The 26,923-nt window shown below is 49.0% G+C and overlaps 1 protein-coding gene across 10 annotated transcripts in view; it reads left to right on the forward strand.

Annotated features, from left to right (window-relative positions):
• The window catches only part of auts2a (activator of transcription and developmental regulator AUTS2 a), a 388,494-nt gene that overhangs the window by 353,171 nt on the left and 8,400 nt on the right, over positions 1 to 26,923 (forward strand). For 9 of the 10 annotated variants that reach the window (XM_086179169.1, XM_086179168.1, XM_086179172.1 and 6 more), the window contains 5 exons: positions 3,359 to 3,407; positions 21,871 to 22,435; positions 24,289 to 24,584; positions 25,718 to 25,956; positions 26,808 to 26,852. In XM_086179169.1, the coding sequence (XP_086035295.1) occupies positions 3,359 to 3,407; positions 21,871 to 22,435; positions 24,289 to 24,584; positions 25,718 to 25,956; positions 26,808 to 26,852 (1,194 nt within the window). The remainder of the gene's footprint in view (positions 1 to 3,358; positions 3,408 to 21,870; positions 22,436 to 24,288; positions 24,585 to 25,717; positions 25,957 to 26,807; positions 26,853 to 26,923) is intronic. The other variant, XM_086179173.1, reaches the window with a different exon arrangement.

The following is a 26,923-nucleotide window of genomic DNA, read 5'->3' on the forward strand; positions in this document are numbered from 1 at the left end:
CCTCCTATTCAGATCATGATACTTATTATTATTACAATATTTGCTCTTTTTAACTCTCGCTCTAGATGAGTGCTTGCTTTGACTGTCCAGGTTAAATAACGGTCGAATGAATTGTTCATACAGGTTTTTTATTGGTGGAGATAAACAGTGTCGATGTTGTGGGGGGTGGTGCTCAGCACACAGCACACAAACTACATCTGACTCCTTGAAGTCGCAGATGTGGACGACCAGCTTCAGCAGGGCTTGCTAACTGGTCCCTTGGTCATTTATCAAGCCCCAGACTGATCAGATCCCGCTGTGATGTCATGCAGCAGTGAAACGAGCCCTGAAATAACGGCTGTCCGCCGCTGATGAGGATTGCTCACTGTCGTTATAATCCGTCCATTTCCTAGCCACGGCAGCCAGTCTGGGCTGGAGAAGCTTTAGCCTCCGTGGAGCAACACAGAGCTGTTAGCACACGCCGTTGCCAGCACTCGCATTACACTTATCAATAATATTTGAAACTAGGGTAGATTTGGCGTAATGGCAGCAAAGCTCATAATTGCTAGTCCTCTGTGATTATAATTTAGGAGAGTTAGTTCCTGTAAAGTTAAACCCTGGTGGGGGGAATGGGCCGTGGGGGGATCCTTAGAACCCAGGCACGGCGCCTCATCTCAGTCCCTCACACACACAGTGTTCCTCTGCTTGGAATGCTCCATATCGCCAAAGCGAAGTGCAGCGAGAGAGGCGGAGGCTGGCTGTTTGGCAGCGTGGCTCTAAGCACTGACTCATGGTGGCTCCAAATCTCTCAATGGTTTCAAATGGAGAGCAGCAGTAGCCCCTGGACCAGTTCATGGACCGTCCTCTACAGAGAAAGTCTGATAATGGTGCATGTTCCTGGTACCGTTGATCCCACTTCAGCAAACCAGAGGTGAACCATTTCACCAGGACTTTGGGCTGCTGACCAAAGGGCCAGGCGTCAGGTGCGAGGATAGGTTCTGTCTGGGCCAGGGACCCATGAGGGTTTTACTACTACACCTGTTCTATGGTCGCTGAGGTTGAGACGCTGCTGGGTGACTTTACTGTGCATTCACTGAGCTCCCAGCTTCACCTGTCCTCGCCTGGCTTCACCCAGGCTTCGACCGGCTTCACCTGTCCTCACCTGGCTTCACCCTCAGCAGACCAGCTGTGGGATGGGAGAGTTGCTGTACTGATGATTTTGCAGGAAGGAGCATTGGACAGTGAGCTGGAGCAATGGAGGGGTAGGCCGGTGAACGCCTCCCAGCTAAAGATGACATTCGTGCCTGCTGCGTAGTCGCTGATGAGACCGTGTCCCACTTGAAGTCTGCGTGATCCGGTCTACACACTAACACTGGTCAATCCGGAGTTGAGTTCTGAGCAGTGCAGAACCAAAACCTCCCTCCAGAGCTGAGAAGTTCTCACAGCAATGGAGATGTTGAGCGCGAGCCTGGTCCGGGTGGGCTTTGGTCCAGTATTCTGGAGGGCTGTTACCCTGACTGCTGACCTCCCCCCTGGCCAGGGGAGTGGGAGTCCATCCGCCCCTGTGGGCTGCCAGTAGGTGCCTGCTGCTTGTAAAGGAGGGTTTTGCTTTTCTTCTCCTCATGGTAGCAGCTCCCTACTGGGGAATTCATTTGTGTCTGACATCATCTCAGTCGGTAGAGTGAAAGAAAGCATATCTTTCTGCCTCCGCCCCCGCCCCCCCCCCCCCCCCTTTCCTCTGTGGTGCACTGATGTCTCTCCTTTTGCGCGCCATTTTACGCAAAAGGTAACAGCGGTGATGTGCGCCTCTGCAATCGCGCTCGGAGCTTTTCGGGAGCTGTGAGTGCGTCGTCCTCTGAGGCTGAATCCGAGTCCGCCTGGAAATCGGGAAGTGGGTGGACCCGAGCAGCGGCGGCAGCAGTCAGTCGCTGGATGAATGGGAGTTTGTCTGGTGCTGGGGGGCGGATGGGGAGAAGCTCTCGTGTGATCCACTACAGAAGGCTCGCAGACGCACAGCGGCGGCGGGCACATTCCCAGTCAGTTGGTCTCTACTGAGGAAACTGGCCGTGCGCTTTGTTGGATCGGTTGGCTCCGTCGGACGGAGCCCCGCTCTGCGCACCGACACACTAACCCCGCCGGATCCTGCTTGTTGTCGCTCTCGGATATTTGCGACTGGAGAATACACGCGAAAACGTCCCAGAGCCTCAAGGAAGGAAGGATCCAGGGATCTGTTCTCTGTCGTCGTCTCGGTGCTGCTGCAGAAGCTGTCCGCGGCGACACACATGGTTCCCTTTGTCCAAAAGGCGCAGTAGCTGAACGGCTTTGGATTCTTTCTCATTTTTTTTCTTTTCTTGGAAAGGTTTCTCGTCCCCCGCATGGCTGTACTCAATCTAAACGGAGTAGACTTCGCCGACCTCTTTTGTGGATTATATGATTTGAAGAGCAGAATGTGAAACGAGGCCACATTAACCCGAGCGCCAAACTAGGATCCTGACTTACTGGCCACATCAAAGGTATGCGCGCCTGCTCCGAGCGCTCAGGCTCCGCTCCATTCCTCCCACAAATGTTGAGTGCAATCTCGCTCGTAGTTACCATTGTCGTGCCAACCTATTCCGCTGCCATTTATTGCGCAGCTCTCGTTGTTTACATGGTGTCAGCCGATGCAAACCTGATTTACACTCGTATAGTTGGCTATTCACACATTTCCCGTTTCTCTTCTCCTGCAGCGTTAATGACCGACATGAGAACATTACTGTTATTGTCAGTAGAACATTTAACCCTGCTGTCGGAGTGGAGACGGGTCTCAAGGGTTCCAGGCATCAGAAATCCATTTTATTCACGGCGTGCAGCAGCTGCGCGGGTGTTGTCCTGATTCTTTTCAACATCCCACTGCTCGACACAGATATCAAAGTTGAAGACTCTGACTTGCACCTATGGAGGCTTTTCATTATCCGGTGCAGGTGGAAAATCCCATCACAGCACATTTGATTGTAAAACAGCGATGCTGTTGTTGCTCTGAAAGGCAGCTCAGGAGGAAGAGGAGGAGGAGGGGGAGGAAGGATGGGGCTGTCCTATCACGGAGCAACAGTGCCACCAAGTGGACTACAGAGGAAGAGCCACTTGTTTTGTCTGAGTGTGGTGAGGTGCTGATCAGGACGTCCAGGTGGTCCCAGACGGACCCTGATGTGCTGTGGCTGTGAAAGTGTTGATCAGGAGTCTACTGCATCAGACGGCTGTGGGCTCAGCTCGTCTTTAGGTTAAGATCAGGCTTCAGTGCAATGATTTCCTGATTCCTTTTGATTTGATCAGCTCTCGGGTCTCAGGCCGTGTTGGGGAGCAGGTGTGGATAAGCTGCTCATGCTGTTTTTCTGTCTTCTAGGTCTCTGATGCCGGCTCAGAGAAATTCTTCAGCGCTGCTGCAGTTAAAGGTACAGACTTCTTCACTCTTTGATCTTTGTCCTGTGTTTGGATGCCGCAGGTATTTCTAGTAGTTGCCAGCATGCATGCACACATACTCTCGGGCCATTAGCAGTCACGCGCCACATGCACCTGAGGCCCCACCCAGGAGTGAACTCCCTCAGTCAGGGGGAATCAGGGAGAGGAGGTCAGCTGTCCCTGCTGCGGACACACGTCAGTAGCCATCCAGAGGAGGAAGCACTGCTGCTGCAGGGAAAGCAGGGAGGGGCCTGGTGCGCTGACACCACATGTGACCTCATTATCAAGTCACTAATTTGCTGTTAAAAGCAGACCCATTTTGTCCGGCTCAGGGATAATGGAGGTGCCCCTCCTGAATGGACATTCCTGTGTAATGGGGGAGTTAGAGGGCCGGACAGGAGGGAGCCTCCAATACAGGGTTGTGACCCCTTCAGGGCTGTGGCAGAAACTGGGCCGACTGACACATCAGGGTCCACCCCCAACCCCCCATCGCCTTCCTCCCAAAGTGTCTCTCTCTGGCTCTGGCCTTGATGCCCCCCCAGGGCTTGATTTGTGGCATCCATCGGCGTGGCTCAATAGCCAGACTTGACAGGGAGGTTTCCTTTTGAACCTGCTCCTCTGCGGGCTGGTTTGGTCCCCTTGAAAGGATCAAGGCCCCCTTTTGTGCGGCCTAAATCAACAGAGAGCCACACTCTCCCCTCTATGAAAGGGCCTAACCGGGGAAACGCTACATAAAATACTCTGCTGCTGCTGCTGTCCACTCTCTTGGCCCCTATTTACATTCAAATATCCCCCTCTTTTAACTGCCTCCTCCATCCGTAGGCCTGTGTTAACTCCCCTTGCAAACGCCGAGTAAAAGAATCCAAGTGCAGGTAGAGCAGGGACTTCTGGGATTTCTATGGAGGGTGGCGTTGAGATTAAAGACTTGGGAGGGCAACCATCTCTGGAACCCAAGCTGAGGGCGAGGGAGGGCGGCTCATTTGTGGGGTGGTGAATGTCAGTGTTTGTCCAGAGGCAGGTGGAAATACGCCGCTTGTTTAACCGTGTGTGCGTCATGTGTTTGTTGTTGTGTCTTTCCTCACACGAAATGGAGCTGAGGAATTCTGACAGGCCCTGACAGCTAAAGGCAGCAGCAGTGTATTAGTCTGACTTTGTGTGGGATATTAATTCAGGAAAATGGCAGGAAATAACGGCGAGTGTCAGATATCGGAAAAAGCTGTTTAAATCAGAGTTTAAGAGACCGAGCAGCAAAATACATCATCCATCTTGGACATGTTCGAGATGTCTTTGTAGATGTACAGATTGCAGCTCCGGTACTGTAAGAACACCCGGTGAATAGCGTGAAGCCGGGGTGCCGTGAGAAGGCCATTGTGATTCAGGGGCTGATTTGCAGCTTCAGTTATGGCTGGCTGTTGTTTTCTCGGCAGTGAGACTGAGCCCAGGGCAACCTCGGCTCTCTTTGAAGACTCGTCCCTCATCTGTTAATCTCACAGCCCTCTCACCTACTCAATAATTACTCTCTATTTTCCATGCTCTCTCAGAAGCTCAAGGTTTTTTTCGTCTTCCTTGCCTGCGGCCTACACTACATTTTAAAATCCAAGAATGTGGCTTTTGTGTTTTCACTATTACTGCCACGGCCATCCCGCTCGCATCCCGGCCCAGGACTGGAATTCATTAACTAAGAGTCATTAAACATTAGCTGTAATTACCAGGGCTGTCCGTGCACCTGCAGGTGTCAGCTGACCCGGTTCATGTTCCCTGCCGGAGCACCGGCCGACAGAAGACCAATAAAAGGACGATGTTCATAACACAGTATCTGTCATTAGGCCACCTAGACAGAACACAGGATTGGGTTTCAGCTCTAGGTACGGTGGTCTGCTGCCTGGGGGGGCGGAGGGAGGGGTGACAACCCCCCAGCAGAGCATCTGTTGTGTCCTGGGACAGCAGTGTCTGATCACCTGCTTACCGTCCTGTCTCTTCAGTCCTGGAGACTCAGCGAAGGCATCAGTAACAATGATGATGATGATGATGATGAAGAGTGATGACACTCTTCATTATTCACCACGGACACAATCATTTCATGGTGTACTCAAGGTGCAGGTTTCAAAGGAAAAAGATAAAGGCTAAAGCGAGCCCACCCACTGCTGACGTGTTGCATGGGCTTGTGCTTCACCACCACGCTTTCCGAGAGTTATTGTGGGACCCGGGGTGACACCGGCGTCAAGAGAGCCGCTTGTGAAGAGTGTCGGGCTCGAGGGTGTCTGTTGCTGGGGGGGGGGGTATAGGTGATGTGGAAGGTGTAATTTGCTCCACTGATGGCTTTGTTTAAAAGAACGGTAAGGAGAGGAAAGTGAAGGTGAACTTTTGTGGTAGATATCAGAGCTGCAAAGCTCCCTGGATGGTCGGAGGGAGTTCTGGCAGCAGCCTGGGAGCCACCGGTGCTGTGTGGGAGGGAGCGGATGGCTCGCTTTTAACTGTCACTGCTTTCTGCCGATGGAGCTGCAGGCCGCCACCTGCTGTAATCTCAAGTGATACAGAGAGTAACAATCAGGCCACAAATCAGCCAGCAGCTCTGGAGCTCACTCAACCCTCCGGAAAGACAGGGTTGATGTTGGTCTCCTGCCTCAGGCTCCCTGGCTGACCTGCTGCTGACCTCTGCTGTCCAGGCAGGTTTGTGGGTCAAGAAATGGTGGCTGTTTGTGGAACTTTACCTGATGTGCAGTGGAAAGATGACCTGCCTACCATGTGCCTTTTGTGTGATGTGGGGAAAGACTGCAGTCAAGGACAGCTGGGTCACTGGAGGGTCAGTCACACCCAACCACACACACACACACACACACACACACACACACAGATATAGCTGCTACAATATAGCATTCTTCTTGTGGCTCACCCAGAGTGTGTGAATTGATAAGCAGGCAGATTGTAGTCACCTGACAATCTTAATGTGTGTGTAATGGGAAGAGGAAGCTCAATATCCTGTGCTATGCAGACTGCCCCCCCCCCCCCACACACACACATACACACCTCCATGACTGCAGGGAGGAAGGCTGTATTTCATGGCCATGAATGCTGCCCTGCCTCATCTGCTGACACAGCCAAACAAAGGTTAACAAATCAACAGGAGCACAGCCTGATTTACTGCCTCGCTGGCGCAAACAAGAGCTCAGCCTCCATGTTGAAGTGCTCACGCTGGATGGAGAAATATGGCCACAGTTTCTGTCGCACATGTTTGAAAATCACACTTTGATGTTGTTTGTATTAATCACATTATTAGTTACAGCACCTGTTTCAGATTTCCTGGTGTTCCCTTGTAAAGACGTTGGAGGGGGATGCATGGGAGTAACGTGTGCACTGACTGGATGCAAAGATTTTGCAAAGAAAAGTGTTGTTTTACCTGCTACTTAAGGTGCCTCAGCCCAGATGGGACGTCCATGTCTGGTGTTGGTTATTAAAGTTTGAGAGGCAATGGCACAACCCTTCACATAGAAGCCATTAGCTTCACAGAGGCTGAGAAATAAAGGCTGTAGTGGATGTTGACAGTTATATAGTTTTTCTAACAAAAGTGCTATAGGTTTTCCAGGCCGGCGCAGGTCTAGATGGTAGTGGTGCACTGATATATTGACCGATAGTTACCTTTATCGACTGCTGTCTACAAATTAAATGACATCATGACCTAAATGCCATTTCAGAAAAGGACAAAAACATTTTGAGCAACCTCAAACCAGCAGACATCGGTATCGGCTGAGGTATCCCTGCTAAGGTCGGAAATCCAGGTGTAGTAAAAGGGACTGCGGGCCATACCTAATCCAGCGCTGACTGTTAGGGTGTAGGTGGTGCCATCTGTGTGGAAGCCTGTTTATTCAGTTTTGAGGAGAAGCTGTGATGGAAACACGGACATCCACTGGTGTGGGCTGGTCCTGGGTCTCTCTCTCCGGCAGCACAAAGGGGTCATTGAGAGTATGTTCTCTGAAGCCTGGGGTTAGAGACTAAGTAAATCCATCCATCTTAATGCACTTATTTCAGCAGCAGGAGAGCTGGAGGGAGACTGTGTAAACACTCCTGTATCCGACATGCCACAGTAAACCCGAAGAGCCTGGAACCCATCAGACAGAAATTAAAGGTCTACATCTCAAACACAAACATTTAAATGGGCTGCACTCCAAAGATCAAAGTGAAAGGCCTTATGTTTCCCACTGCCCCCCCCCCCCCCGCGCCTGCCATGCTGAGATATGCGGTGGTTTATCAGCTGAATGGCGAGCAACTGTATACCGTACATGCCTGTTCCTTTCAGGTCTCCAAGGTATTGATCTGTGGCGTTGCTGGTTTATTTGAGCAGGCTCAGTTGATTGAGATGTGGCGCTGCTGGTCAGACTGTGAAGATCATGAACAGGGAACAAGACTTCTTTCTCCTTCTTGATTGGTGAAAAGTCACGTTTGGTTCTCATGAGGGCCAGTTCACAGTGCACACGGACTCCCCGGTGATTTACTGTTGCTGCCATGCCCGGTTTGGTCCACTTCCAGATTCGCTACGTCAGCTATTATCAGACGAACCAGTTTCAATCTGAAACGGCCAAAACCAGCTCAGGCAAGCTTCAGAACTTCTTTCTGGATTTTATCTTTCCCACTGCCACTCTGAGCACACATACACACACACACACACACACACACACACACACACACACACATACACACACACACATATACATATACATATATATATATATATATATTTATATATATTTATATATATATATGTATATTTATATATATATTTATATATATATTTATTTATATATACATATGTATATGTGTGTGTGTGTGTGTGTGTGTGTGTGTGTGTATAGTACAGACAAATGCAATATAAAGATGGAGGAATATGAGTTTAATCATAATCAGGATCATAAAGCATTTGGTTAGCCTTCACTTGCCAGTGTAAGGTAGAGCGCCTTCGTCAGTGCTGAGTGATCCATCTGTCCCTCATGTTCATTTAGAGAATGCCACCATTACTGAAAATCCACTCCAGGTTTTCACCGTCACCTTCCACTCTGTCGCAGCTGCACCTGCAGTACCTGCAGCGTAAATGCTGCACACAGCCAGAGAGCGGCATTTATACCCCTTTCACACTGAAAAATGCGTGTCAACATGGGTTTTTGGACCCGCGTTTGCTCGGTATGAGGGTGCATTCAAGCTTCCAGCAGATCCGGGGCTGAACTCCGGCTGTGAGGCTGCGTGCCTGTGTTTTTCTCTCTCGTACGTCATCGCGTTGACAACATCATCGTTTCACATAAACGTCCGCCGGAACACTGAGAGGTAAACAAACGACAACATGAACGTCGTCGAGTCGAATGTTAGCGTTGTCGTTGCGTGCATTGCAATGTTGTCCCTTGTTGCCTTTTTCACACTGCAGCCGCGCCGCGCCGCTAAACACCCAGGTCAATTGGAGGGTCGGTCGACGCGGGTTGAAATGCCGAGTCGAGCCTTTCAGAGTGCCCAAAAACCCACGTTTTTGGTGCAGAGTGAAAGGGGTATAAGAGAACCGCAATAATGGATATACGCAGGTTTCCATGGAAGGAGTCTTTGTAGCTGCTGGTGGTACCAGTTAGCTCCAGCTAACAGTCCCATGTCAGCAATGAACCAGGCGCTCCCTATTTTGATGACTTGAAAACCTGGCTAGCACACCAAGTTGAATTGTTCGCATGATGTTGATTACTGTCACTTGTTTTAGCTCTAGTAATAATACACAAGGAATGTAACAATACGTGGACAATTTTCAGTTTTTTCTTGTTATTAATGCTGTTAAAAAAATTCTGAGTTTTCTTGTACTGTATTAAGAAAACTGACTGAAATAAATCAACAAATATATTCTACAATTCTACAGTTTCATTTAGCAGACGCTTTTGTCCAAAGCGACGTACAACACAAGCAAGAATTCAGACTTATATTGGTGGCCTGAGACATTTACACAGTAATGTATCTTTGTTAAATCTGTCCAAACGAGTTGAAAGGCAATTTCTTAGGCTTTGTTTTCTGCTTGTGAAGTTTATTGCTCATGTGCTAAATGCATCCCTTTGGTGGCTAAGTAGTGACCTGGCTCCTGGTCACCACTGGTCCAGTGTGACATCTGTCCTGAGCTCTCTCTCTCACACACACACACACACACATACACACCACTTATCAAGACTACAGCATTCCCAGTGTGCATTGTTGGTGTGTTCAGGCCAATTATGCTGGTGTCACTCTTCAGTCCCACCGGCAAAGGTGACATTGCCAAAGAGCGAGAAAGAGAGCAGACCTCCTTAATGAGGTCTCATGGTGGCTCACAAATGTGTGTGTGTGAGAGAGAGAGAGAAACACCCCTTGACAAATCACCAGCAGTGTGTGGAAATTTTGACTTGTGAGGACACAAGCTTGTCCTCACATCTACGAAGGGCTGTTAAAAGGTCAAGCCTTGGTTTTAGGGTTAGAATTAGGCTGGGGTTAGTTTAGGGTCAGGGTCAGGCATTTAGTTTGGATGTTAGAGTAGGGTCACGGGCTCAGGCTGCATTGTGCCACTGAAGCTCCTCACAAAATGTAGAAATCTAAGTGTGCGTGTGCACGACAGAAGGACATCTGGTCTGGGATGATCCACTCCTGTATCCTAAGTCAGTGTCAGGGTCTCCCCCTCCAGCCATTTTCATCTAACCCCTCCTGCATCACTCCTGCTGCTGCAGCTTCATGATAGTGACACACTGCATGTCTGGAGGGCTGCCACGGCGCTCTGCAGACCTGCGTGACGGGATTGACACCAGTTACCTCCAGTGCTGCTGGTGTTACTGCAAGCAGCATGGAGTCAGTACTGGTGCAGATCAGCTAGATAGACACACACATACACACACCCATGTCTGGATTACATGTACATGGAGAAAGCACAGGCAGAAAGAGGACCTCCACTAACAGAGTCCAACATCTGGCTGCTCTCTGTGGGCTGTCAGGGAGGACGTGTGGCGTGGTGTCTGCTGGTGTGTGTTTTAAAGACGAGGTCAAGTGTTTTCCTGTCAGCACCCAGAGGAGGGTTAATCAGGGAGCAGCCTTTAAGGAGAAAAGAGCGCCAGGACTCTGATCAGGATTGATGAAAGCAACGCTTTAATTGCTCCCACAAGAAAAGAGGTCATGCCCCCCCTTCAGACACATTCACAAACACACATATGCTCATACACACACACATACGCACACTGTGGTTCTTATAAAGATGCAGAACAGCAATAAAAACCTGATGAGCCACAGGACAGATAAGAGAGGTCTATCAGGATCCTGGTCTGTTAGCATCAGCTCACAGATCCCCTACACACACACACACACACACACACACACACATCATGGCTTCCTTTGTCACAACCCACTCCTATTTCCAGTGGCTACTGCTGCACTGGTCAGGTGGTAGGAGGGCAGGGAAGTTCCCTACAGTGCCACATCGCCCCCTGCTGATGGCTGAGCAGAACACTGTTTGGTGATGTAATGTTCCATTTTATGACCTTCTTTCGGTTCATCCTCCCTGGCCTGGGTCCACCTCTCAGCGCAAACCCACCAGCGTTCGTCCGACTGTCACCATCTGTTCCACATTAAGCAGCTCCCGTTGGAAGCTGTGTGGTTTGGGGGCTCCAGCATAGCCTCTGTCTCCAACTGTCAGGTTTTACTGTAAACATTGTTGTAGAGGAAAAAAGTGCCAGCAGAGATTGAAGCAGGCTGTTGAGGTGGTGCATGTTTGGTTCAGAGTGTTCTTGAGGTTCTGCTGGATCATTCATAGGCAAAGCCATGCTTGGAAGCTTTTTCCCCTAAAGCCTGAGCTCAATCCCCTGACCATGCTCGACGCTGGCCAGCTTGTCTGAGTCCATGTCCTCTCTGAGTAGGGGGCCGTGGACAGAGGCTGCATTGTTCCTCTAAAGTAACCCAAGCCTGGGGCAGCCTCTGCCCAAAGGGAGATATCAAGTTGTGTTCTCCCCACCAACGCTGAAATCCTCACTTAAGCTCTGAGGCTTGACGAGGGAGCAGAGAGGCAGCTGACTGTTTGGGCGACGGTACACTCCAAATAAACAGCTCAATCCCAGGTGGCCTCCTCTACTCCAACCCCTCGCAGAGTATCACAGTGCCTTAGCCGTTGCTCATCGCCACCAAGCTCACCAGCAGCCCTGAGCTAATTTGCAGTGTTATTTTGGAAAGCATGTTGATGTGGCTGTGTTGAGGTTCTGAGGAAAGAATGCTGCGAGCAGAGCGGGACTTTAGGCCTGCTTTGGCTGAGCGATGGCTCACAAGAAATGGAGAGGAGGGGAGAGTGGAGGAGAGACGGCCATTAACAGCTCTGCTTCTACTCTGTATGTCTTACTAATCCAACTGCAGTGAAACCTGAGTAAGAGGGTAATGAGACGGCACTTTACACACACACACACACACACACACACATCAGCTGCTACTGCTGGTGGAGCTTTTGGAAGTGAAAAGGCTACATGCAAGTTGATACTTCATCAGATCTCCAGACATTTGATCCATGCGTTCAAGCTATTACCACTCTGGAATAAGTTGTTCTGGTACCGCTCCACCACACCGTCCAGGCTGTGTTGAATATAATCCTGGCCAGCAGCTTGAATGTGTGGTGTGGACGTGTAAAACCAGTTGGCCCCATTTGAAGGAGAGTGAAAGAGGCCCAGAGTGATGACTCTCTGGGGACAGATTTCTCTCTCCGGCCCTCCATGCCTCTCTCCCTGCTGAAATTGGGTAGTGTCAGCATGTCAGCTCAAGCTGTCACTCGACTTATTGCTGCAAGCCATTTACACTGAGACTCCCGCCAGCACTGGAGGGAGGGAGGAGGACAGCAGGAGCACGAGAAGGAGAAAGAAAGAAAGTCTTTTTACACTCATCATGACAAATGAGCAATGTAAACAGTCTTTAGTGGAATTAAAGTGTCTCAAAAGCAAAAAAGAGGTAGCTGAGGCTGTCTGTTGCCCAGTCACCCCCATCCCCACCCACCCACAGGCCAGTGTGGTACAGTCCACTGGGCTTAGCTGGCAGGATGACAGTGCTTCATGGAGTACGGGCCAATGCTGAGCAGATCCAGGCAGCTGGTGTGGAGCTGCAGTACATTCACCTCCACCGGGGTGGCTTTGGACCTGTTGACTGTTACGGTACTGTGTGTGCTTGTGCATGTGTGTGTGTGCTTTTATATGTGTGTGTGTGTGTGTGAGAGAGAGAGAGAGGAAAATTGGAAGGTGTTTATGAGTGTCTCTCAGTGTTTTACGAGCATGAGCCTGCATGGATCGCAGCATGTGTGTGTTTGAACAGGCGATTGTCTATTGTTACTACGCGCTGCTGCAGTGACTGACAGCAACACTTGTTCCAGTGCCTCTCAGCCAGTGTGGTGACATGCTGGACTGACACGCGGTTGTGACTTCCTGTGTTCTGAGTTGCATTTGTTTCTCTTGGTCCAGACCTCCTTATAGCATTTAATCATGCGAGGAAACTGCTTTGTTCCAACTGTTCAACATGCAGTTTGGAAAAACTGAAATAGTATTAAATACACCAGAAATGAAGAGAATAAAATGTAGAAACGGAAATGTTCAAAATAGAAACAGAGTACTGAAGAAGAAACTAACCGTAATATGTGTAGGTAAATTATCAGTAGCAGCAGAGTCAAACGGAGAGAGGTGGCAGAAGTGACTTTCATTAGTCAGGTAGAAGTACTAATTCACATGTAAAAGTAGTCGTTCACTCCTTCATACTCAAGGGAAAGTAAAGAAGTACAGGCTTTTCAGTGAACACAGAAGTTTGACGTACTGACTCTTTATTTATTTATTTAATGAGTTAATGTACTTGATTGATTTTAAAAACAGAAAACCAGACCGAAACAATCAACCAGGAGAATAAATATGATGGAGAGTAAAAGTTACCTGCCCCCAAAAATTAGTCTCGCTCTCTTTGTAAGTCATTCACAACATTTTTTTGTCTGTTGTGCATCAAAACTAAGTAAAGGTAGTAAAATAAGTTGTTAGAAAAGCCAAATTGGATATCTACTGAAGTAACCCTGCATGCACTCTGTTGGGTCCCTGCCAACAGGGAGGTGTTAGTCTTTCACTCTGGTGAGCAGCAGCTCTTTGCTGCTTCCAGGTACCATGTGTCAGGTGACATATCAGAGGTGTAGCACCACGTTCTTGACATAACTATCACCATCTAGCTTGTCCTACTTCAAAATGTGCATCAAAATACATCTAGTATGGAGTCACCTGACTTGATATCGTCCAACAGGTCTGGCAGCAAATGTTCTGTCCCCTGCGCTTTTTGGTGATAAGCGGACAAAAGTGTGGCCTGGGAGCCCAAAGTGGCACGTGTGGCTGTGAGGTCAGTGACGTAGCTGCAGTGAGGGTGAGCCGCTTTCATGGCTGGCTGAGGCAGGGAGATGCTCGCTGACACGGAAGGCTTCATGTGCGTCTCTCACGGGAACAACACACACATGAAGAGCGTCCATCTATCGCGTCTCGCCAGCCCTGTGACAAGTCCCATCAGCTGGCTGTGGTACATGTGACACGTCTGAGGTCAAACGGTCTGACTCGCTCCACAGCTGCTCCATCTCGGGGTGTAGATTTACACCCTTGCCACTCTGTGCACTGACCAATTGTTATTTCTAAGGCTGAGTGAGCTGACAGCCAAACCTGCAGTGGGTCTGTCAGCCGCAGGCAGCAAGTGTCCCCCAGAGGGCTGCCCCGCTGCTCCCTCAGCCAGCTTTCCATCCGCTGCCTCTGGTGGTCACCTGTGCCAGCATGGCCGTCATCAAGTCCCTGAGCCAGCCACTCTCCCGTTACATCCCCCCACGCTGACCTCACACCCTAGAGGGGCCTCTCAGGATTAGTTCTCTGAAGGGGCAATAATTAAGGGACGACAGGGTTTTTTGCGGGGCTGTAAACAAGTTAAATGCGGCTGATTTTTCCACATGCTGCTGTGGTGAGAAGTGAGCGGTGAGAGGCTGACACCATGAGGAGCCTTTAGAGAAGAGCTCCTGTGGGGGGAGGACACTGTGGCTGCAGCAGCTTCAGGGTGACTAGAGACAGGAGACACGGCACACTGCTGCTCGGCTGTCTTAGTGACACCTGGATCAAGAGGACAGGACAGAGCACGCTCCCTTCCTTCTCTGCTGTGAAATGTTTACATACCCATCACTCCTATATCCCCCCGCACTCGCGCCCACCGCCACCCGTCTTTCTTTCCTTCTCTGTCAATCTGTAAACATGAGTAAGTGCTTGCGCTCTGTGGTCTGGCAGCTGCTCCTGTTCGGCCTTGAATGTGTAAGAAGAGCTCTGAACATTCAGTGGTTTACTAAGTGAGATCTGGGAGCCTGCGACCAGGATCGGAGTCTATCTTTGAGGTTTATGTCTCAGCTAACCACGGCCTCCCTGCTAGTAGGCACACTATTTATATTTATGCAGTTGCTACAACTTGTAATATAAAATTCATATAGCCAATGAGACAGGCATGAAATATGGATGCTAGAGAGGCAGCTTAACAGCTGCTCCCCACCCCCTTTTGGCCTTTTGCTCAATCGGTGCTTGTTAAAGCAGCGGTTTGTGTTACTGCGAGCTGATATCAGCATGCTGTGTTCTTGCTGAAAGACTACATATGTCACGCTTCCATAGTCAGAATAGTTGGACTGCTCCTCCACCCCAACTCTTATTTCTGTTTCACTTCCCCCAGCCACCCCTGGGAGTCTAGCACTAATAAAACCGCTCCAGTCAAAGACCCTCCCCATGGTGGGATGTCCAAGCTGTGTAACCCAACACAGCTCCTGGCTCCAGCTTCAGAGAGCTGCTGACAAGACGAGAGCCTGGGAGGGCCAGCAGGGGAGTGTCCATCATTGTCAGGCCCCAGCGCTCTGGACTCCCTTCAGGGGCAAAACGTACGCCTGTGAGACTCTGGAGACAGGAGGGGTGTCACACACACAGTGTGGTGTTAGCACTCTTAGAGCAGCTAAAGCTGTTAAGGGCTTGGTGCTGAGGAAGAGGGGGATAAGGAGCTAATAGACTCAAGGTTCTCTGGAGGCTTTGGCTATGAGATCAGGGGGAAAGCTTCCCCTGCTAAGGTTACTGACACAGGATTTCAGTTTCCTGTGAGTTGCCATCACAAGACTAGTATAAGCTTTAGCTTCTCTTCCCAACAACACAGCACTGGTAAACATTTGTAGCTTTTAGCATGGCAAGCAATGTAGAAATGAGTCACTTCCTGACATGAAAAGCCTCTGGAGAGCTTCTCGGTGGGGCGGTGAATCCCTGGGTTTATGTGCAGACTTGGCTGAGAGCGAGTGTCTCGTCTTTGGGCACCAGAAATGAGGATTATAACACCAGGGATCGCAAACATCTACCAGTCCCACACTTGGGAGTTGAGCTCAGATGTCATCCTCTAATGTGAACTCCAGGGTATTCCACTGAGTTTCCAGTATGTGAACATTGTTAGTTACACTCCTGAAAGCCTATTGTACTGGATGGCTTTATATTGAAGAGCCACAGAGAGAAAAGTGTTGTGGCTTGGCAGGCCTCCCAGCTGAGGCCTTCAGGAGCATGTGCCAGTGAGGAGATCAGGACCTGACAGAAACTTACAGCCTGTTGTTTATCCTCGATACGGGCGAGAGATCTGTTCAAGATTTCTGCCATTAATGCGACCGCATGCTTCAGTAGGAACAAATAAACAGAACACGGTCCCTCACTGAGGAGCTCTGTGGGGAGCAAGCACCTCAGAGGTCAGACCACTGTCAACACTTGCTGCTCAATTACAACTCTAATTTTGTTGTCAAATTAAATATGGAGATAGGAGTGGAGCAAGTTTGCTGTGTTTTTCTTTTCTTTCTCCACTGGGACTAAATGGTTTCAGACAAAGCTCTGAGGCAATGTGGTCTTTCTCACCATCTGCATAAGCAAGGACTATATTTCATGGAGATTTTATTCTGCAAGGCTGTGAAAGCACAGCACAGCAAACAGAGAGATCCTAATAGTAATTAGTGTTTGCAGACATACAGACGCAAAATGGAATTTTCAATGAGGCCCTTGAATCCTTGTTTAGCACAGCAGAAGCTTTAATGGATTCAGCAGAGCAAACAGTCTGGCTCTCTGTGAAAGAACTCCTCCCCACAATGCCACCGTTGTTTACCTGCTGCGCATCCATTCTCTCAGCCCATGCAATGAAACATACATCTGCCTCCCCAAATGAGCATGTTTAGTATGCTCTGTAGGTGTCCCACTACAGGGGAGAGCAGTAAAGCAGTGTCCTCTCAAAGAGCAATGTGAAGTGTGAGTAGTTTGTCCATGATTCAGCAGTGTGGAGACACAGATGAAGACCTGGTGGAGGTGGACTGAAAGGGTGAATGAGGAAAACTCTGTCAGCCGTGACAGACAGCTCTGGGGTTTGGAATTGTCACCACTCCTCCTTAGAAAGGCTCTTTCATTTTTTATGAACCTCCTGTCCGTTGATAAGTGCCAGCAGACTACGTTTTTCTTCCCTGTTGACACCAAGCTGAGAGCTGCCAAGGTGCTGCTTCTGGGGTGCCAGTCAAAGTAGCAAATGACAACATTAAATACACAAAGTACATTCTTTTTCTCTCTGCAGCTGCTATTGCTACCATTGATCAGATGGATTATTTGGATATTCCTTCAAGACATCATGTCCCCCACATCAGGACTGAACAGACCTGCAGTCATCCCACCAGAAGGTTACAACCATTGCATCCTGTTCTGCAAGTACCCAAGTCCAGCAGAGGTCGCCACTCCTGAGAGCTCGGACTTCTTTTTAGGCTAGGGCTCCAGCCCCCGCCACCCTGAACAGGATAAGCGGTAGAAAATGGATGGATGGATGGAACAGTAAATATGTTTTGTATTCTAGATTCCTCAAAGATAAGATAAACCTTTATTCGTCACTCAGTGGAGAAATTGGCAAAGTCGCCTCCCTTTGCTTCGCTGCAGCGCTGCAAACCCTCGTCCTTCTCTCAGGGAGCTTCATGATGTCATCACCTGAAATGGTTCCCCTCTCAGGTTCACCTTGTCAGGGTTCAGTGGTGTAGTTTCCTGCCTTCTTCCTGGTTGGGAGCATCAGTTGAGCTGAGCAGAAGTCAGGCTGCTCCCCAGCTGACAGCTTTGTTTGACCACTGCTAGAATTCATGTCATGGCAGGAACCATCAGCTCAGTCGAGAGGAGCCACGTCCCTCAGTGCTCTAAGAACTCAGTCACTCAGTCCAGGAAACTGGAAAAACTTTGAATGCGTCCCCGAGTGCAGTCGTAAAAACCATCAAGCCAGGGCAGTCTCATCCCCATTCGTCAAAGACCGACATTTGGTCAAGTCCCCTGTGACATCCACTGCTGACGTTGAGGGTACTCTTCTGCGTCACTTCACAGCGTAGACAGTAAATCCAACATCTTTGGATTTTGACGAGAGGGATTAGGGATCCAGGCAACATGGTGTCGCCGCTATTCCCTAACCCCAACCCAAACCCAACCCTAACCGTAAGCCTAACTACGCAAAAATATATTCAAAAGTAATCAAATTTGACCAGAGAGAATACAAAATTGTCAGACAGAGTCCTGCGTTGGCAGTTGAAATGGATGAGAATGTTAGAAACACAAGCATGCAATGCAGAGGGGAACCCTCAACATCTGCTGTGGACGTCAGAGGGAGTTGACCAAATGTTGGTCTTTGATGAATAGGGATGAGACTCTGTAGATCCAGCACGAAAACGAAACCGGCTCACATGAGGACCGCCCCAAGAAAGGAAGACCAAGAGTCTCCTCTGCTGCTGAGGAGGAGTTCATCCCAGTCCCCAGCCTCAGAAATCACCAGTTAACAGCTCCTCAGACTGGAGTCCAGATGAACGCCTCAGAGTTCTGGTAGCAGACACATCTCAGCACATCTGAGCCCCAGGCTCAGAGCCCTCAGTTCTGGGCTCAGGTTCAGCCATCAGCTGTTTGACATTGGCGGAGAATGAAGCTATGTAACCCTGACCTGGATGCACCCCGCAAAATGTGTGTGAGAGTTTAGGTACCTGTTTGAGGTGAATGGAACTGGTGGGAGGGACGGAAGCTGGGATGCTGTACTGGCCATCAATTAGTCAAGATTTCTCCAAGTACCCACAATAACTCACTTGAAAACAGAGAGAGGAGTAGTTTTGTGTTCTAATGTATTTTACTAAAGCGCAGGTCTTGCTTTTAAAAGATGAGGATGTTGGCGCTTGTTTGTCAATCATGGAACTCGGACTGATGACACAGAGAGGCAGCATGATAGATGTCCTGCATTAATGACCTGGCTCCATATTAATGCTCAGCAACCCTGAGTCTGTCACCAGGCAACACGAGTCCAAGTACTGTGCTGATGGAGGATGGTCGGGCTGAGCTCATTGGCCACGCTGATTTTGTGTGACATGAGTGACACAGGTGTTAATGAGAGGTGGTCCGCCACTGGCAGAGACAACAAAGTAGAGATGAAAATTACCTGCGTACCAGTGGATTTATCCCAGTGAGGTGAGCACCATGGGCTCTTGCCAAAGAAAGAAAAAATTTAAGAGTATTTATATTTTCACGTATGTTGCAATCACAATGTGATTTTGTTTTATCACAAGCCATCACACTTGTAACCAGGGTAAAACCTGAGGGGTCGACTAATACCTGGAAAATCTATTTCCATCGAATAACGTCCTTGAAATGTTAGTCACTACTCCAGTGGATAGGATGGACCATACACGGGAGCTGCAGTTTGGCTACAAGTAGAGCTGGGCGATAAATTGAAGTAATTCGCTTAATTTGATTTTATTTTTTCAATCGATATGAAAAAATTAAATCTCAAAATTGAGTTTAATGTTTCAACCCGATGCTTGTAATACACACAGTCACCACAACACGCACATACATCAGGAGGACTGGCGCTGTTTCCTAAGCAGACTGCTGGCCGATCAAGAAGAAGAACATTGGCTTATGCCCATGCTTGTGCCTGACGGACAGTTAACACAGACACACATGAGGGATGGAGGCGGCAGAAGTCACGGACACAGAGCACGATGTTGTTCAAAAAAAGGGAAGCGTGACTTCAGTGGTATGGACGCGGTTTGGATTTGCGAGGTCGGACATGGAACAGGCCAGCGTGTTGTGCAAACTTTGTAAAAAGATGGTGAAAACGAAGGGAAGTAGCACAACAAATCTTTTCCAGCACATCAAGCAACAGCACCTGCCAGAGTGGGAGCAACGTGTGAGGCGTTGCCTTCCAAGCATTGACGCGAGCTCCATGAAAAAAACCTCCACCAAAATCACAGCCAAGTGTTGCTGCGGCGTTTTCCAAAGCTGCGCCATGTGACGAGTCAGGAAAGAGATGGAAGGACATTCCTGATGCGGTGGCTTTTTACGTATTTAATTTAAAAAGTGATTATCTTTTAAAAATGTATCTGATGTTTTGGCATCAATAAAAATTCTATTTTTCGAATTATGTTTGTGTGTTTCTTTTTACACAGGAAAAAAAATCGATTAAAATCGTAAATCAGATTTTAAAATGAAAAAATCAAGATTTAATTTTTTTGGCTGTATCGCTCAGCCCTAGATACAAGTGGGGAAGCTAAGGTTACACTCGCGAGATTAAAAGTTAATGTTGCATATGACTGACAAACAGAAAATATACATCACCTAAAATGGCCTCAGGAGATTTGGCAGAGCTCTGGCATAAGAATGAACAAAGCCAGTTTGAAATCGCTGCTGTTTCCACCGCCTCAAAGATGGCTGACAAATAAACCCTCGTGGGACGGGAAGCTGGTGTTCGCTCCTCTTCCCTTCATTCTGGCTGTATTAGGCCCTGGAGTCTTCATTATGACCAGAATAGACACCTTTTTTTGACGTGTTAGCACATTTTTAAAACAAGCTGTGGACCTCAGGGACTGGGAGATGTGATGGGAGGCAGGAGAATTGGGGATTCCTCCTCTCATCTTGGGCTTCCATGAACTTGTTTGCCAGCAGCAGTCTCTCTTGACCGGTTGTGTTTCTAAGTGGAGACTGACGTGGATGTGGGAGATGGATGTGAGGGCTGCTTGGGTTTCTCATTCATCTTGTTCACATATGAGCAGCTCTTTGTGTGTGTGTGTGTGTGTGTGTGTGTGTGTGTGTGTGTGTGTGTGTGTGTGTGTGTGTGTGTGTGTGTGTGTATGCGTGTATGCAGAATCTAGTCTCTGTGTAAGGTTAGTTTGCTTCGAATGCTTATCACAGTCACCCTGGTTGAGTGTGTTGTGGGGCCTCATTGAGCTCTCCAGCACAGATTGGGTGTCAAACTACTAATGTGGGTATTTATCTTGAATCAGGACCCCCGCCTGACCCTTGACTACCTCATCACACACACTCCCTTGTTTCCCGCTACCATGCTAATAGGTTGTGGTTCTGGCAGAGGCCTGTCAGCTGAGCCTGGTTGCTGTAATGTGTTGGGGAGCAGGAAGCCTGCTTCCTCACCCTGGAGAGCTGGGCTCCATCAACACTTGTTTGGCAGGTGGAGAATTAGCTGGTTGTCCCATGGGGGAGGAGTAGTAACCCTGGATCCTGCCCTTAACCCCCTGAGGCTTGGGGAGAGTTAATTACAGTTTATGTACAGTGTATGCACTGTCATCCCCCATGAGCCTGCTGATGTCTGAGGACTTTGTTCTGCTGTAGAAAGTCCCTGCAGAGATGTACCCTGGACACAGCTTATTAGCTATTGTCCGGAGTAACGTCAAACTTTTTTTGGCAGTGGCTATTATTCCTTCTTCTGGCCTTGGAGTTCAGGCAGAGCTTCCAAAAGCAGGTGATGACTATTTTTTGTTTTTTTGGCAAAATGAGTTCTCTATTTAGACAACTGAATTCACAACCATTCTTCATGCTTCATATTGTGAATAAATGAGTGTCATTATTGCATTGTGTCCTTGAATAGATGCACTCATCATTCTCAAGGATGTGACAAAGATTTTGATTTAGCACCGGCTTGCAGAATTCTTTTGACTTTGCAGGGACGAGAAAGAGAAGAAGCTGGTGGTGTTTTTCCTGTATCAGCTAGTTTGTTGTCTCTTACGCACACTGTCAGTGATAGCGACATTCACAAGCAGAATGTCATTTGTCCTGCACATCATCAAAGAAGGGGATTTACAGTGCAATACAACTGGCTGTCGAAGAGGAAAACACATACTGTCTGTTTGTCTCCAGAGAAGCTGTTAAAGGCTGTGAGAAATAGGTTAGAAATGGCTACTGGTTGCTGGCACAGCATCAAACCTCAGCTGGGTGTGTCACTATGGGCGGCGGGGGGGGGGGGGGCACTGCACTGAAAGCTATGATCTCCTGGGTTGTTTTGACTTTCAAAATTAAAGATTTAAAGATTAAAATTGCATTCACCGATATTTGTTTAGATTTTTTTCTGCTGTTGCTGCAGATGAAGTCAACACACTCTTTTCTTTCTCCCCAGTTCCAGATTTTGGCATTGATGTGCTCTCCACCAATGGCAGCCAGGAGCCTCACGGCCCAGGCCTCCTCAAGGTGTCAGGCCTAGAGCGCAGTCAGGAGAGGAGCCAGGAGAGCTGCAGAGATCCCACGCCCCCTGCAGCCAGCACCCCTGCTCAGCCCCTGCCCCCTGAATCCCTCCCTCTAGCCCCGCTGCAACCCCAACCATTCCTCCCCCAGTCTCCACCCTCACATCGGACCCAGACCAACGGCCACACCCAGCCTCCAGCCTTTAGCCGTCTGCCCCCACATTCAGAGGCTCTCCCCAGGCCTCAGACACTTGCAGCCCTGCCTCTCGCTCAGGGCCAAGCTCCCTCGCCGCCCCCCCTTCCCCAGCCCCAGCACCAGCCTGAACTGCTATCCCAACCCCGTCCTCTACCTACGCCCAACCTCCATCCACACCCGCCATCACCTGCCCTCCCAACCCACCACCCACACCAGCAGCACCCCAGCCAGGCACACCGGCCCCCCTCCCACTGCCACCCCAGGCCCCTCTCTGCCTACAACAGCCTCAACTTCAACGGTCACAGGTGAGTCCAGCATCACACCTCAACACCCAGAGCCCCGACAGCTCTCATGTACTGCAGCTCAGACTAGTACTACCTGTGTGGATGTGTGAGAACAAGTGATTCCTAGTCATTAGAACTTACCAGCGAGCATCAGGAAGGAGGGCCGTGCTGATTCAGGTCATTCACCAACAGTCCAGCCTCCCACCGTCCCTCAGAGGGAAAGACTTTAATATCAAGGTTGTTATTTGTGTTTTTTCTCAGTTAACAGGCTTTTACTTTAGGTAACACTAGGACTCCAACTCTTAATTTGACATTACTGATGCTGACACAGGGGTCGAGGTCTGGGTCCTGATGATCAAGTCCAGCTTTAGACAAGATTTTTGCCTTCTAGTAACCAATGTTGGTGAGGTTACCTGCTCCACTGGTGTTTGGCAGTATTTTTATGCCTCACATTTAAGATCGGACTCCATCAGTTTAGCAACCCTCTCTGGTAGTCGCATCCATTGAACAAACTTCTCTTGCATCTTTTTTAAATGTTTTTTTTTATTCCACATGCAACGCAGTCTGAGAAGCTGTTGGCTGTTCACCTCATGCAGCTGTCCCTGCACTTCAAGGGGCAAGTTTTTTGTTTTTTTATGTGCTTCTTGGGTCTGGTAGTGGATTTTCATGTGCCTCCACCTAACAAGGATGAGGGGATTCCTTGTTCTGAGTTGCCTACCAACCCGTAGGCTGCTGGTTTGGTTCTCCATGTTGCCTCCAGCTGGGTTGGGTGTCTGCATACGTGTGATTGGACGTGTCTGTGGGTGGGGCACCCGTTAGGGAAGAAAATGTTTCCACAGGTGAAACTACAGCCAGTGAAAGATGAAGCTGATGACTCTGCATAACGTGGTTGTCTACGATGCCCCCCAGAGCAGCAGAGAGGGCGGAGCAACACCCAGGACAGCCTGCTAGTTGAATTGGTGATGAAGCACTGAAGAGGAAAAATACACAAACAATACAGAATGAATCTGAAATTAATTTTTCTTGGGACATTTATAAAGACCAAATCTAAAAAGAAACTTGATGCAGCCCTTTTTATTGATAATCATTTAATTAATCATTTATATTGAGCAGGTTCAAATACACAAAGTTGATAAAATTCCTGGAAACAGAGTCTAGGCTTTGTAAAGTTTAGTAGAGGAGCACAGAAACCAGTGAGGCCCAGTTAATTCAAAACTCCAGGAGAGCTCCTTCGGAACCCTCTCAGTCCCAACAACAGCTCTGCCTGGCAAGCTCTCAGGGCTTGGCGTTGCCTGTCCCTCCGTGTGCCAGCCCTGCCAATCTGCCAATGCGCCTCCAAGGCCTGGCACCTGCTGTGAATAATCGTGGCCGGGGCCTGTAACAAAGAGCCAGTGCTTCATGGGAGCTTTTAGTCTTGATGGTTGGGGCTGTGGAGAAGGAGGCTCTGTGACTGCCTCTGGGGAGAACCTCCAACACACTACAGAAGACTGTTTACTTACACAAGAATACACACCCTCTCTCTCAATCCATTTCCGTTGCACATGCTACTACCTGGCTCTGGAGGAAGTGGCTGAACTGAAGCTGCTCAAAGACAGATGCTTGTTTAGTGCTGCTTGCCAGCCGTGGTTTATTTGCATCCACGGGTGTTGAGAATGTGATGCTTTTCACAGCTTGTGTTTGCCCTGGACTGTGTGAAGCACTGGGGAGTGGCAGGGAGGTGTTTGCTAATGGAGGGCAGTTCAGGTGTGAAAATGCTGTGCTGGGAGTTGAATGTCAGAACAGATGGAGACAATGGGATGTGGAGGAGCAAGCGTTCATTTGAACCTGCCTGCCTGACTTCACCTGCCTTCTTCTCCATCTTTCCCTCTTTACAGCAGCAGCAGGAGCAGCACCCCAGGCATCAAGCCCCACGGGCCTCCTGGTCCCTCCTCGCACCTTCCCCATCACCCACCTCCTCCCGTGCTGGGCACAGCCACAGCAGCCTCTTTTCCCCTGCCCTTGGCAGCTAACCAGAACACCGGCCACAGCTTCCCCCCTGCCTTGCAGTCCTCGCCGCACCCACATCACCCCAATATGTTCGCTCCTCCAGCGGCCTTGCCTCCACCACCACCACTGACGTCTAGCACTCTGCCAGTACCGGGACATCCTGCTGCTGGGAGTGCCTACTCAGGTAAACAACCTCACATTGCCCCCAAGTGGTGTGGTGCAGAGATTGACACAAAACAGCCTCTTATTTTGACCCTGAGATATATGAGATGTACAGTAGCAGTCCTTTCAGATCACCTTGAATAGATGTGGAAGCATTTTATCTGAATGGACAGAATGTTGCACTGGTTATTATTTAAAGAAACAAGAAGCTAAGTCCAAGGTAATCCCCCAGGACTCCATGCCAGCGGAACAAACAGTTCAAGTTCACACTCTTGCCAGTCATGCTGTGATCCACACGCCCACAACATCCACCAACAACATTGCAAAAGTCACTACCGAGCCTGTGCCCATTTCCACACGTGCTGTAGAGTTAAATGTCAGGCTCGCGTGGAAAGAGGTGCTTGGTTTTTGCAAACTTCCAAGAACTTCCATCATCGCTTGGAATCGTGCTAATGTGTGAAAAAAAAATCAATTTGGTCAATACTGTCCGGTGCGTGCGTGTGGATTTCGTTCAAAAGATACTCACGAAAATTTTATGAAAAGAAAATTCCACCCGTTCTCTCAGCCCAATCATGTCTGAAATGAATGCAGAAAAGCTTGTTGTGAGTCACTGTGGAATAAGAGGGATAAGGTTACTCTGGAGGAGGTGGAATCTCCCAGGCTGGGCCTTGTTGAATTAGAAGAAAAGCCTGTGATTACTTGAAATCCATTCTTGCTCCGCTGGCTGCACCAAGGTAATTAGAACAACAGATGCTTTTGTCTCAGAGGGCCGGTAGTGGATCAAATCACACCGTTCCGGCAGTCGCAGTCCTAATCATTCTGAGACGAGCTTAAGTTTAAAATGACGTTGAGACTATCAGAGCAATTTCCTGGTTCTTTTATTGGTTATGGCCTCCTGTTTGAAAGAAAGCCATGTAGCCCTGACATCATCAAGGGGCTTCCAGCAGGACCTGGCATAATGAGGAATACTAATTTATCTGGGATTTAATTAACTATAATACATCTCCATTAGAGACCCCTATATAACTAATCTCATTAAAGCCTATCAGTCTTTCATTCAGGGCTATATTGAAAACCAATATCCTTCCCATACAGTCAGTCCAAGGATGACCACGCTGTGCTCGGTCTGTAACACTGGCTCTTCTTCTTCTGCAGAGCAAGACCTTCTGCGTCAGGAGCTCAACACACGTTTCCTGGCCTCCCAGAACGCTGACCGAGGCGCCTCGCTGGGTCCGCCACCCTACCTGCGCACTGAGTTCCACCAGCATCAGCATCAGCACCAGCATCAGCACCAACACACGCACCAGCACACCCACCAGCACACCTTCACGCCCTTCCCCCACGCCATCATGCCCACCCCAGCACCGTCCATGGTGCGTACCCCTGCCAGAAATGTGAGGATAAGTAGAACGCAATTGTGTTGGGTTGGACTGGGTGGATGGGGGGGGTGGGGGGGGGGGCTTGTAGAAGTCTGCTGATGATGAGTTTTACATGTGTAGAGTGGGTGGGCGTGGCACTGAATGTGTTTTCACGTTGTGGCTTTGATTTTACACAATTTGATGTGAGTTAGCGGCACGTCGTAGAGAGCTGCGGGTTTTGTGGCAGCCTTTCAATGATGACCATGTGTGTCTGTCCACACCACAATGATGCTTTTATTCTCCCACAAAGCTGCTGCAGTTTTTTCTCTGGCCCACTCTTGGCCAACTCACCGTACTTGAAGGCTGCTATTTTCTAAATTGGCAATAACTTGCTTGAAGCTCTCTCAGAACCAGCGTTTAGAACATAATGCACTTAATTCACTCTGAATTTAATGACATCATTTGGTCCAATTTTGGGTTTTCATTACGTTCCGTTAAAACCTGGCTGTTTGTTGGAGAGACCACAGGCAACGAGCAGCTGGATCTAAAAACTCCCACACATGTCCAGCAGCGGCTGGCCCAAAGAGAGCTGGCTTGGCTCGGCTGAGACCTCTGACAGCTAATGAGGCCATAAAAAGGCTCTTTAAGGCTCCAGTGTTTAGTCTTGACGGGGGAAATATTCAAGCTGAGTCTATGCAGCACTCAGATGAAACCGAATGATTCACAGAGCCCACACAGATTTACAAGGTCTTCAGAATTAAAGTAATCTGGTTGGGAAGTGGCTGAACTTCGAATGTGTGAAGTTTAATTCACAAAAAGGCCAATCTCAACTCTGTTGTCATGTTGTCTGCTTTTTTTTAACTTAGCTCTGTTGTATTTCTCCACAGTTTGACAAATATCCAACAAAGGTTGACCCCTTCTACAGACACAGTGTGAGTTTCCCTTTACTTGCCCATCATGCCACTCCAGCTCATGCTAGTTTGTGTGTGTATGTGTGTGTGTG

This window comes from Aulostomus chinensis, chromosome 15 (genome assembly GCF_037954235.1).
Source record: "Aulostomus chinensis isolate RoL2024-O1b breed Wild chromosome 15, RoL_Achi_v1.0, whole genome shotgun sequence".
In the NCBI taxonomy this organism is placed as follows: Eukaryota; Metazoa; Chordata; class Actinopteri; order Syngnathiformes; family Aulostomidae; genus Aulostomus; species Aulostomus chinensis.